This window comes from Semicossyphus pulcher, unplaced genomic scaffold, assembly GCF_022749685.1.
Source record: "Semicossyphus pulcher isolate SPU_LCO1_2020_fin unplaced genomic scaffold, fSemPul1.0.p SCAF_18, whole genome shotgun sequence".
Taxonomy (NCBI): Eukaryota; Metazoa; Chordata; class Actinopteri; order Labriformes; family Labridae; genus Semicossyphus; species Semicossyphus pulcher.
Window position 1 is genome coordinate 7,897,486 of NW_027211691.1, and position 12,723 is coordinate 7,910,208.

General features: G+C 37.9%; 1 protein-coding gene across 1 annotated transcript in view; it reads right to left on the reverse strand.

Annotated features, from left to right (window-relative positions):
• Nucleotides 1–12,178, reverse strand: part of plppr5b (phospholipid phosphatase related 5b) — a 76,876-nt gene extending 64,698 nt beyond the window's left edge. The window contains exon 1 of the mRNA XM_069667243.1: nucleotides 11,909–12,178. Coding sequence (XP_069523344.1) covers nucleotides 11,909–12,112 — 204 coding nt within the window. The 5' untranslated portion in view covers nucleotides 12,113–12,178. The remainder of the gene's footprint in view (nucleotides 1–11,908) is intronic.
• Between the last annotated feature and the right edge of the window lie 545 nt (nucleotides 12,179–12,723).

A 12,723-nucleotide genomic window follows, 5' to 3' on the forward strand; every position in this document is an offset into this window, starting at 1 on the left:
TTGTTACACGGATAACGTTGTGGCGGCTGTGGCTCAGAGGTAGAGTCGGTCATCTTTCAATCGGAAGTTCGGAAGTTCGATCCCCAGCTCCCTCAGGCTACATGACGAAGTGTCCTTGGGCAAGACACTGAACCCCAAATTGCTCCCAGTGGCATAGCCAACGGGTATGAATGTGATATCTGATTGACAGTTGGGAACTTTACGTAGCAGCCTCTGCCATCAGTGTGTGAATGGGTGAATGTGATATGTAGTGTAAAAGCAGCTTTGAGTGGTCGCAAAGACTAGAAAAGCGCTATATAAATACAGTCCATTTACCATTTACCATAATCAGTGGAAGGGTTTGTAATGTGTTTTTCTTGAAGTTCAATTCAGTTTTAAGAATAATACTATCCCCTTTATTATATATTTTATTTGCCGTGCTTAATCATTGTGCTCCCTGTCATGCTTCTTGGTGCATTGAGAGCCGTGTTCTCCTCTGTACTCTGCTCTATGCCGGTTCATTACAGTGACATACCATTGTCTCTGCTTCTCACAGAGTAGGTTTTATGCTTTTAGTTATATTCTCCTATGGTTACCATCAGGTATATCATTTGTATTATACCTGTGCCATGTGCACATATAATGTGTCAGTGCTGTATAGCGCACTGTTGTTGCTAGGCTAATGTTAATTACATAGCCTAACCCTGCTTCGAGTATGAGTATAGGCTCATCCTTCTAAGCTTTGGGTCCCACTGGTTCATTTAACTGGCTAGAAAAGGCTGTTTATATGGATGGTAGGATCTCAGTCGAACTTAAACACAAGGTGAGACTGAGGTATTCTTTGATTGAGGTTGAGTCTACGTTGTAAGTGGGCGAGTGATGAACCAACAACCATTAGCTTTGGGGGCTGCACCTGTACTCAGAGTCTGGAGTTATGCCTACACCGAATGTTTATGTGTATTCGAAAAGAGCAACAGCAAATGGGGAAACAATTACATCAGCTCCACGATACACAATTACAGAGCTGCTTATTCAATATCCTGGCCCCAGGTCCACTGGGTCATCATAACAATATCTCATCTAAGTCACTCACTCTTGCCTCAAAAACAAAGATGTCTGAACTTTCTTGGCTTTCGCTCCAAGACTCTGGAATAGTCTTTATAATAATTTAAGACCCACCTTTTTCCTCTTCATATAAGTTGCATCCTTTTGGCCTGATTTTGTTTTATGTCCATTCTTACTGTTTCTAAGGCCTTTTACTTTTTTTTTACAACTGTGATTTTAGCATTTTAGCTGTTAAAGGTTGTAATAATATGTTTACTTTTATTAAGGCCTATTCTTACCCACCTGCCTAGAAATGTAAAGCACTCAACTTTGTTAATAAATGTTCTTTTTAAATAAAATGACTTGGCCTGACTTACTAACTGTCGCCACGATACACACACACATAGGTTGTCATCCTCTCGATAAGTGCGTCAGCTCAGAGCAGTTACAAACAACATATTTTGTCGTTTGAAGGAAATTTCATCAACACATTTTAGTCAGTACAGTACAGAGATATTCATGCAATCAATGCACCTAGGCTGTTCCCAGGTCTCATTTCTTCTTCTTCTTTTCTTTTTCGTTTCATCCTTCACATCCTTCACAAAGCTAACTCTGCTCCTAAATCCACAGGCAGCTGATGAAAAGCAGCTAGATATTTAGAGCCACCTGCCCTGTAATCAAGTGAGTGATAGCATAATCAGTGTTTCTTTTTTCAAGAGGGGAATTATCCGCTGTGTGAATTGCTTGTATTATTGTATTAAGGAAATACTCTATTATAAACACTTTCAAATCAACTCGTTGTGGAGAGCACGGTCCCAATTCAATTAAGTCTGTTTCTTTAATAGCACTGTAGAGCAGAGTGTCAATCTATTAGCTGACAGCTCATGTACCTCCAGTTTACAACAAAACCACTCAGAGATGTTAGATTTCATTTCAGTGCTTTCCAAAGCAGTATGAGTCAGCCTTGTATTTACTTTGCTTTATAGTTCATCTCACCCTGCCTATCTATTTTTACTGCAGCGATTTGTGATTTCCTTTATGTTCATCAATGACCTTAAACATGTGGTCATGACATAACCTGTGTCACAGATGCATTTAGTTCTTTTGTACTGCAGTATCTGTTGTTTCTCTTCATCTTTAAAAAATATTATTTTCCTCTGGTTGTTTCATGATGGCATTATTTTAATCTGAAGCTGAGGTTTATAATTGATTGTTTAAATACATTGGAAAAAAGATTAGAGGTATTTGGTCAACACTCAGTGTCAGTGGAGCTCAATCAAGCTTCATTAATGTATGGAAAGATATTTACACCACTATTTACACCACATAAGCAAGCAAAGAATAACTAGTTAAGCAGTGCAGTGTAAGAAAATATGCATGGAAAGTTGTGCTGTACAATGGCGTATGCCCTACTACGCCATCATACAGCACAACTTTCCTGTGCATATTTTCTTACCGTGAAAAAGAAAAAAATCAGTCAGAGGAGAAGAATAATAGTCAGAGAAAATACTTGAAAATTCCCAGATTATAGCCATAAATTTGGCACAAAAAAATGGCAAACTTGTAAGAAAATAACTCATTTATGAGATTATGAAGTCAGAAATTTGCGAGAATAAACTAGCACATTTTTGAAAACAAACAAAAACTAGGAAAATGTGTTTATAGGAACCTTTTTAAGCTGCAATCCTCCCCAAAAAGTACACAAGAAGCAGACTTCATAGCGGAGAAGATTCCCTCTGCTTCAAAAACATACGCTCCCTGCTATGCTCCCCGTTTGCCACAGGGGTTACAATCACACAAGTTAACCTACGCATTAATGACGGCTATTAAAAGTAAACAAACCTTGAATTACGGAGAAAGAAAAAAAGGCTTTATTAGAGTTCTAAAGTTTATTTAAGATGTGACAGCATTCCTTCATTCTGAAGGAGACAATACGACTGCTTTAATGTAAAAACTACGCCCAGCATATTCTCTTAAATTTGCCATTTTTTCTGGCAAATTTACTACTTTAATCTTGGAAATATCCAATTGTTTTTTTCTGCCATATGTTCAACTAATATCTTTTTTCCTTGAATATTACTGTTCTGTTTGTTTTCTTTTTTTCTGGACAATGGTCCTAATATGCCGTCGTAGTTCTGTGACATAATTCTTGACATAATTTTTTGACGGAAAGTTAAAAATACACTCAAAGAACATCTTTCTCAGGGATTTTAGACCAGACAATATATTGGCCTCTTGTGACTTTTGGTTTTACTGGAAAGGGAAAAAAAGAGAAACATATTGTAGTTCCTTAAAGTAATTTGAGAGGTCTGTTCATACAAATGTTATTACTCCCCCTGTTGTTATCTAGGAAATTATTCAGAGCAAAAGGAAAGAGAAATAACCAAAAAGAAGAAAGAACATATGGGGCCGTGGTTCTTGTGTATACTGTGATGAGTTGTGTTTTAAAGCATGTCACAGAGTTTTCAGATGGATTTCTGTCTCAGTTCTGTAACCTGAGGATTTGTGCCAAACTCTCTGTGGCACTTTCATTCTTGTAACAGAATAGTTTACTCAGAACAGTAGGGGTGAATGTGCAGCTGAAAAACTATATGGACTTGACTTGCTGGATGGTTGTGGGTAATTAGGCATTTGTGGAGGGTTTTTTTTGCTTTTGCTTTGTTTACTCACTCAGTTTGTTCATGAAGGCACTGAGGCAGTTACCATGAACACTGGAGGAAAATTGCATCTTGCAATTTGCCATAATGAAGCACAGTGGAGGTGAGCACCATAACTGTGAGTAGCACTATAGGTTCACTGTTTTAATTATAAATGTGCTTGTTCAATCCCCAGGACAGCAGTTTATATCTGACAGGCACGCAATTTAGCTGCACTTCAATTCCTTCCAAATTGTGATTGTTTTGGAAACCTCTCCAATAAAACATGTTCACACATAACTATTTTACTACAGCAAATATTTTTTGAAAGAAACGTAATGCCTCTGGGATAACTCCTTTACTAATTACCAATATTTATACTAAAAACTTATAATAAAGTGCTCCTGCTTGGGTTTCCTAAATGGAGATGTATGACTTAAAAAATATTTATATCAATATCCAGATAAAACCGTTGACTGAAGCCACTGGACACAGGACCTCCTTAAACATTTGTGTTGCCAACTTTAAGAAATGAATATAAGGCCATGTAAACTTTCTCTACTTTTACTCTAGCCATAAAGTTAGAAAGACAAACAAGAAGAAGAAACAACGAAATTGGCAAGCTGCATAAAGTCAACAGCAACCAATTTACAAATCTCTACTATCTCTACCAGCTAAAAGGTTGGTAACCCAGATTCTGTATGTTTTTGAGATTTTGCTTGGTTTGTGTCATATTTCAGGAAACTAGACCTCCTAAACTTCTAAATTTACACATACTGTCTGCATAAACAACAGATTAATAGCCAATTCTGTTTCAATTGTATATTGTACATATTTTTAGATGACCATTTTGAACCTGTTCTAAATTTTGAAAGCTGACTTGAAGCACCAGATAGGATCTTTATTCAGGAAACAATTATGTTTCCTCCCAAATGTTTAATTTATCACAGTAATTTGTAGGATACAGGGTTGGTTAAGATGCCCTAGAGCAGAAGTTGTCAAACCGCAAGGCACCTAAAAACAGGATGCAGGGAGATGGGGCACCAAGGAAGATAAATGAGGCAAATATTGTGTGAGATAAAAGACAGGGGCATATGAATGTTCTAAAAAAACAACAACATTTAGTTTTGTTACTTATCCACTGATGTGGCCCACTTATTGTTAAACGGTCAGTGATTGCTGCAACTAACATGACTGTGAAACAGCTCCCAGAGGTAAGTAAGGTACTTTAAAACCTTTTGCCCCTGATAGCAGCGAGATGCATCTGAAATTATACTCCTTAGATTCAGTAGTTCACTACAGTAGTTCTGTTGAAAGCATCCCTAAATCTGCTTATAACTATGCATGCAGAGATTACAAGTGTGGACACCTGATAAAAATGATCCCCTTAAACCTCAAAAGCATGTCTGAGAACCATTTTTAAAAGTTTTCGAGCAATACATGTCTGTACATCAGAGACTGCTAATAGCTTTTTCTGTTTACTTTTAATAGGGAAAGTTTGCTAAAATGTAAACAAATACAGGCTTATCTTGAAGCCCACAGCTATCATACTGACGCTATGGCAACATGATATTTTCTGTTGACTCTCCATCATCTAAAGTCCCCACATTATTGAGGCTTGGTGACAGGTGTCTTGGTTTTACCAGGGGAACTGCAGAGTCAGAATTTGGAAACCCTTGCCAAAGAATAAATTACTGTTTCAGTGGAGCTGTCTATTGGCCAACAGATCAAACTGGAGTTGTATTGAGCAACATTAAGGTCAGAATGGTGATTGGAGGATAAGAATTTAACACTAGAACCGCCAGGGGTCACAGTATACTTAAAACCGCCAACAGGTAAAATATACCCGCTATTAGTATTGATTTTAAAGGTACAAGGTTCATTTTACAACACAAAGTTGTATAATGAAATGCTAGATGTGGTGTCTTTATGCAGCTTACAAAATGCCAACATGACAATGGACATTATTTCTGTGAGGAAACATTTCGTAGAGTTATCTAGAAATCTCCCTAAAAGCAGAACTGTGTAACATCACACAGCGCCTTTAACCAGATCACAGTTATTATCAAAGTGTCCTATTCTCTCATGGAAAATAACATCCAGTGTGGTACACTTCCATGCTAACTGCCTGGCATGGCTTCAAACCACAGAAGCCAGACATCAAATCAACCACTCTGCACTGGGACAACAGACAAGTGACTTCTAACAAGTCAACTAAGTATCCTTCCCATTCTACGCAATGACTCTTTTAATGTCAGCCTCTAAAGCAGCCCAACTTCAGCTGGGAATACTGATGGTTCCAAAGAATATTCCATGACCCTCAAGCTGCCAATCATGTGTGTCATCTCATGTGTGTCTCATCTCATATGTGTGGATTCTGAAAGCAAATATTCATACTGCTGAGGGATTTTCTCAGCCAAGGAAAACATAACAAAGCAAGGTTGTGCCAAGCAAAAACACTAAAACTGGTGAGATTCTTGTTTAGAGTAAAGTAAGAATAAAACTGCATAAAATCCCTGAATGCATATGGAGAATAACATTGCTTCACTGGGTGGATGAATTCAGTTTTTACATAAGCAGATGTAAGATGTAAGGAGTCAAGCTGACAAGCACTGTGTGCTTTGTAGACTTTCAGAGAGAACACTACCATGGGCAATGTCAGGCATGTAGAGGGAATTCAGTCATGTTAGACAATTGTGCTGCTCATTAACGTTATTATAGTTTAATCAAGTATTGTTCATAAGAACAAACTTATCCCACATGTATTTCCTTATTATGATGGGTTAGTCTACAGGCAATGAGAGCTTTTGCTTCCAGAGTATTTTTTTGATGTTGGAGCTAATCAGCAAAATGATACATGTTGTAGTTACATTTTATAAACATCTGAATATAAGACTACACACTCCACTCCATCCTAAAGTTCAGCTTTGTTATTAGTTCTTACTGTCTCTTTTCCACAACAAGCTGGAAGATCTACAAAAAAAAGTCAATAAATGGCAGGGAGAAGTTGAAGTATGGCAGTATGACTAATACTTAATTTCTTTAAAGAGATGAATCTCTTCACCAGGTGTTCTGCCTCTCTTTAAAATAAAAATATTGATAAAGTCATTTTCAGTCGACACCAATACTGTTCATATAGCGGTTACTGAAGGGTTGTCTTTGTAAAATGTCTTCTGCAAATATGTGACACAGCAGGACCTCCTGAATTGATACTGAGCAGTACACCTCCATCCAGACCTCCACATCCTTACTTTACAAACCAATACTTATATAAAACACACTTGGTCCAACATGGAGGTATATGGTCAGGTGGAGAATTGTTCAATATGTATGCAATTCCAAGAGCTAATGGTCCAGAGAATGAACACTAAAAAATTAACTACTGTACAAAGCCATTATATAAATGGCAGATATAACCATTAAAAAGTCAGAAAGATTACGTTAAAAAATACAGTACTGGTGTACATTATAAGGGGACCTAATTTACAAAGGTATCACTGTAACCTGTATTACTGTACTTGTTTTCAAGATGTGTTGCTGCTTGGAAGGTAAACATGATTACAATAGATAAAACTCTCTCTCTTACCTTGAGAGGGGGCCTGATAGTTCCCAGTGATTCAGTTATTCATCAATTTATTCATTCTTATTAAAGTGAGAATGACTGAGCAACAATGCTATCAACATTTTCAAGGATGTGTCCTTCTGTGTACAGTCTTTCTGTATAACACATGGCTTCAGAAAGTCTGTCAGTCAGAGAGAAAATTGGATAAAATGAAGATTGAGATATAGGTACAGTTTTTTCTATATAAAGAACTTTGATCAGTGTGAGCCATAGGCTTTAAAACTCTTGTTTTAATGTATCCATTGATGCCATGCAAAGAATAAACTCATATCTACAGGAAGCAAAATATCTGTATTGACAGTATTCAAGAAAATACTTTTTAACTTTAACATTGGAGTTCCCCAAGGATTAATACTGGGCCCTTTTACAGTATATTGAGCATGCACATTAATGACATCCCTCAAGTCTCTCCGTCTTTCAACATACATATGTACAGCAATGACATAGTTATTTTTATTTACATATGGAACACTATCAAAAGGCAAAAACAAACCAACTACAGCTATAGTACCTGTATCTGATCGGTAAAGCAATTGATGTTTACACCAAAACATAAATGAAACTGTCTATATGTTTTCCTCATCACGACCCACAGATTTACCAACCAGGATATTTGTAAAAAAGAGAAAAGCTCAAAGTGGTTTCTGATTTAAAAACCTTGGAATCATGCTAGATTTGAAGCTGCCATAAAAAAGTGATTTAAAAAGGTAGCTAGGACCATTAAATAACAACATATTTGGGCAAACAAAACCATACCTGAAAATAGCCAACAGCTTTATATATCCTGTTATTTCTCACATAGACTGCTTTACAAGATGGTCACTAGGCATGTCATCTTTGCAAACAAATGAGTTCCTCTACAGACACATACTAAACACTTGACCAAAGGCCAGTAGCTGTCAATATTAAGATATTGTACATTGTATTATTTCCATGGTTTGGACCATTTTCCAAATGTTTGCCTCATCTTTGCGGTCTTACGTAGTAGGCATTCTCTACTGCTGCAGTTCATTATGCAGATAGATAGTAGCAGTTCAGCAACGAGGGTAACTACCACAGCGGGTCTCCTGGAAGGCTTCATTTTCTAGACTTTTTATCTGCAGGAAATGTTTTGTTTCACTGACAGTAACTTATTAGCACTCATAAGACAGCAGAGTAGAAGTGAGTACATTTTTGTCCTGTCAGTTTCTGGTCATAATTAAGTCAAAGCTAACTATTACGTCTTTGTGCAACAGAAGGTGCTCTCATATTCATTGACAAAGTCCCTTACCGTGCTTGACACATGCATGCAAGCGCAGGGACTTTGAAGCATTGTCTTTACACTCTTTGTCTTCCTATTCCATCACCTATTTCTTTACTGCCGACCACTTTGGATAGATGGATAGACATAATTACCAAATTTTCGACTGATTTCACTTAACAGTTTGATATATTTCCTGAGTAACAGTGGCAGTATATCCAAAAGGAATGCAGTCTGTTATGAAATATACATTCAAAACTCTAAATTAACAAAGAAATATGCTGAGTAACAGTCATATTATCTATGTGGGGTCTATACTAAAGTCTTTTCTATCCATTTGTTATTCATGTTTCCTGAAATAGTTTGAGTACCATCAGACATATTCATAGTGTGGATTTTGCTACTTTGATGGGGTTTTTTTTAAACCTAGTTTTAATGTAGATTTTGTGCTAATTCAGAGGAGTCCGGAGATTTTTTTCTTTATGTCAGCAAATCCCAAGTGCTTAGACTCAGGGCTGAAAACCACAAAATTTGGTACAGAATAAATGTGAGAAAGCATTTGACAGATCAAATATAATGTTGGTTAGTTAAATTTTTTTAATTGGATGCCAGCCTTACTCTTTAACGGGGCAATGAATTAGTACTTTAGTCCCTTCAAACTGATGGGGGACTCATTTTTAGTGGCCAAGCTCCCATATACATTGGATCACACTTCTTTTGAAGAAACCTCATGAGCCCAATTCTTCACAGAAACACAACACCCAAGTAATCTGACAATGTGTTATGTTCCTTAACCATAAATTTTGCTTTGCCCTGCAGTGTGGTATTTGTTATGCATAGTGCACAGAGAAGAGGCACGAAAGGGTGAAGGTTCACTCAAATGGGGCAGTGGAAAGCAAGTTGTTGTAATTTTGGAAAAGTAGTTTTAGACTCCAGGCTGCAGACTGGTCGGTTATCTTTACTTTTTTTTGTTTTTATTGGGGGCAGGTTTCTTTCCTGTTTGTCAGTATTATTATCATTTTGGAAAAGGTGCATTTGTAGTCTTAAAATGCACAACATTTGCAAATTATTAGACTATTTATAGCATGGTACAAGAAAATTAAAAATGAATTACCATCCAAATGATGCCATCATAAAAACGCATTCATGATTTGTCATTCATTAATATTGTATTAATTCGTTTTTGAAACCCACACCACCACAACAATATGGATTTATGAGAAGAAGCCTTCCATTTTTTAAATATTGTTGTCATGTTTCCCTATGATTGGCTCAGCTGGTTCAAAGCAGTGAGACCAATGATGTTATTGGCTAACAGTGTACTTATTAATCACCACACCCTGCAATTTGAATCCCTGTTAAGCCAGGTCTATTGCAAAAAACATTGCACTTATTGGTGTGCAACACTGATGGAAAACGGGCCCCTTCTCCACTATACCTCTGTCAATCTGAATGAGAATATCCTGACATAATTACATCAGAAAGTAGTATGCAGTGTAATGAAGGCTTCCATCAAAGAGAAACTCCCATGGCAGCAGAGGAGATAGACGGAAACTTATGCCGATAAATCTGCTTAAATGTAATATCGCTGCTTTGAGACTGTGTGCAGTGCAATGTGCCAGGGTGCCATGGCTGTTTTCAGTTATTCACTGTGATTTAAACTGTGAATGTGTGTGTTTGTGTGTGTGGTTGTACAAAAGCAGGAGAGCAGCTAAACAGACGCAGAGGCGGACAGACATTCCTACATCCAGCTAGAACAGGGTCACCGTGTGTAAACTTTCAACCAGCTACTGCAGCAGTAATAACTGAACTTAACATTCAAGGTGCACTGCATCCCTGTTGACTGCATTTTATAAGTTCATTCCACAATCAGCTCATAATTGGCAGAGCTAATGAAGGAGCAGTGAAACATAACACAAGCATCATTCATTCAGGGGGCCAGGGAGTTATTATGGTGAGGTAAGGAGGTCTCTGCAGGTTAAGATAAATCTGATCCTGTTATTTTATGATTATAATGAGAAACATTGATCTGGCATAAACCATAGGAACATAGAGATGCTGAGATGATTACATGGTGACAAATAACTCATCAGACTGATCAAATCCAATTTTGGCATGTTTTCTTGTTCCATGATGAAGAGATCACATCAATACAGATAAGGAACTTATATTAAAGCTGAAGTAATCTAAGTTTTATATGTATAATAGATTAAATGTCTATGTAAATTATATTGATTTGGCTTTCTATTCAGAATAACCTCCGCTCTAACCTGGTTTCAAGCAGAATGCAGCTGTTGTCAGTGACGTTAAAGTTCAGTTAAAGGAGAGACAATATTGAAGTTACGTTCATCATCCGAAGACAAACAGATTTCAAAGAATGCTCATGTTGCTCTGTGTCGCCAAATCCCATTTTAACTTAAGGAAATAATTTGTCAGTGCCGTTTTAGAACAATATTCCCTTTGAGACTGCTGCTCATGATTTAATAGTCAGGATGATAATTTGTATTTTTTCTTGGCTCTGCTTTAAAGTAATAAAATCAATACAAATAAACAGGTAGATTTCAGTAATGTCAATGCCAAGCCGAAAAAGTCTCTGAATGCCATTTGAGATTCGATCTTGTCATGTCTGATTTCGTATCACGGAGCAAAGATCAGACCACTAGTCCCTCCAAAGTGACAGCGTACAATTCATCATAGTAGCCATCAGTCATTTTGCATTGGTGCATTCAGAAGAGATCCAGTCACTACAGATTACACATTTGACTGTATGCAATGAGTTATGGGAAAGGCAGCCTGTATAAAAATTTTAAATCAAAATCTTTGTCATTTCTGATTTATCATGTAGCCTACCATATCAATCACAAGTCATTCTTTGCATTATATCAGGGAGAGAACTAACTAATGTGAGTAGAAATGTAATTTTTTATCAATAGAACAATCAAGAAAATTGACTTACAAATACTGTCATTATCAGCTATTCTGTCTGTTTTGTTTGAGTTTGAATAAATAGAAAAATAATGAATAATCAATTGATAAATTGTTATTTGATCCAACCAACACTCACTTCATAGAGAAAAGCAGCAACAAGCTCTCACTGGAGAGGCTACAACCAAATGATGTCAGTGCTTTTGATTGAAAAATGTAAGCAAATAATTAATCAGCTGTTCAAGTTGTTGACAGTATTTATTAATACAACTACTGATTCAGTGTGACAGTCATGGTTAGATGAAGTAAACCCAGAATGGCTTCAGCTTATACTTGAAAGAGATTTGTAGAGAAGGATATCTAATCTGGTTCTGTATTCAACCTGCAGTTTGTTTGAACATGAACATCAATGAACCAGCAGATCTGATGACTTAAGTTTGCTAATGAAGTGTGTGTACTCACCAACAGCGTGGGCAGCCCAGCCACAACAGCGTACAGCAGGATGGGTGGGACGGCGCTGCTGTCCTCCGGTCCCAGGTAAGGTTTGGTGTAGGCGGTGTCGTAGCAGAAAAAGCCCTGCACGTGCACGCTGAAGGTGTCGGTGTACTCGAAGTAGTAGGCCAGCATGACAGTCCCGGCCATGATCACCAGCTGGAAGTACAGCATGATGCAGACAGAGAGCGAGAGACATTTAATTAGAACAAAGCCTTTTCTCTCTCTCTCTCTCTCTCCTACCCAGCCTCCTCCTCCTCCCCGGCGGTACCGACTCCTGCTGACCGGCTCATGACGGCTCGGCTTCACGCAATGAGCTGCTTTCTGATCGCTGTGGAGGCTCACTTGCCCTGGCTCCCTCCTCTCCCTGCTGCTGCGACTACAGTCTGCGTGTGTGAGTGTGTATGAGTGAGAGCAAGAGCAAGAGAGAGAGAGAGAGAGAGAGAGTAAGGCAGAGGGAGGGAGATAGAGTCGGTGTGTGAGCCTATGTGTGTGTAAGTGAGAGAGACAGATTAGAGGGACATGTGAGCAAATTGGAGGACTGACAGCTCCCTCTGTGTGTGTGTGTGTGTGTGTGTGTGTGCGTGCGTGAGTGTAAACTGGACATAGAACCAAAGCATGTATTGCCATGTTTAACCAATTTAGGAGAGAAGCAGAAGGAGATAAAAAAAGAATGAAGGATATGAGAGGGGGAGGGTGAGAGCTGTAGACGTCATACGAGGCTCGACCACTGGCAGAGGCTAAAGCTCTCTTCTCTACATTAGGCTCATATTTCATCAGAGAGA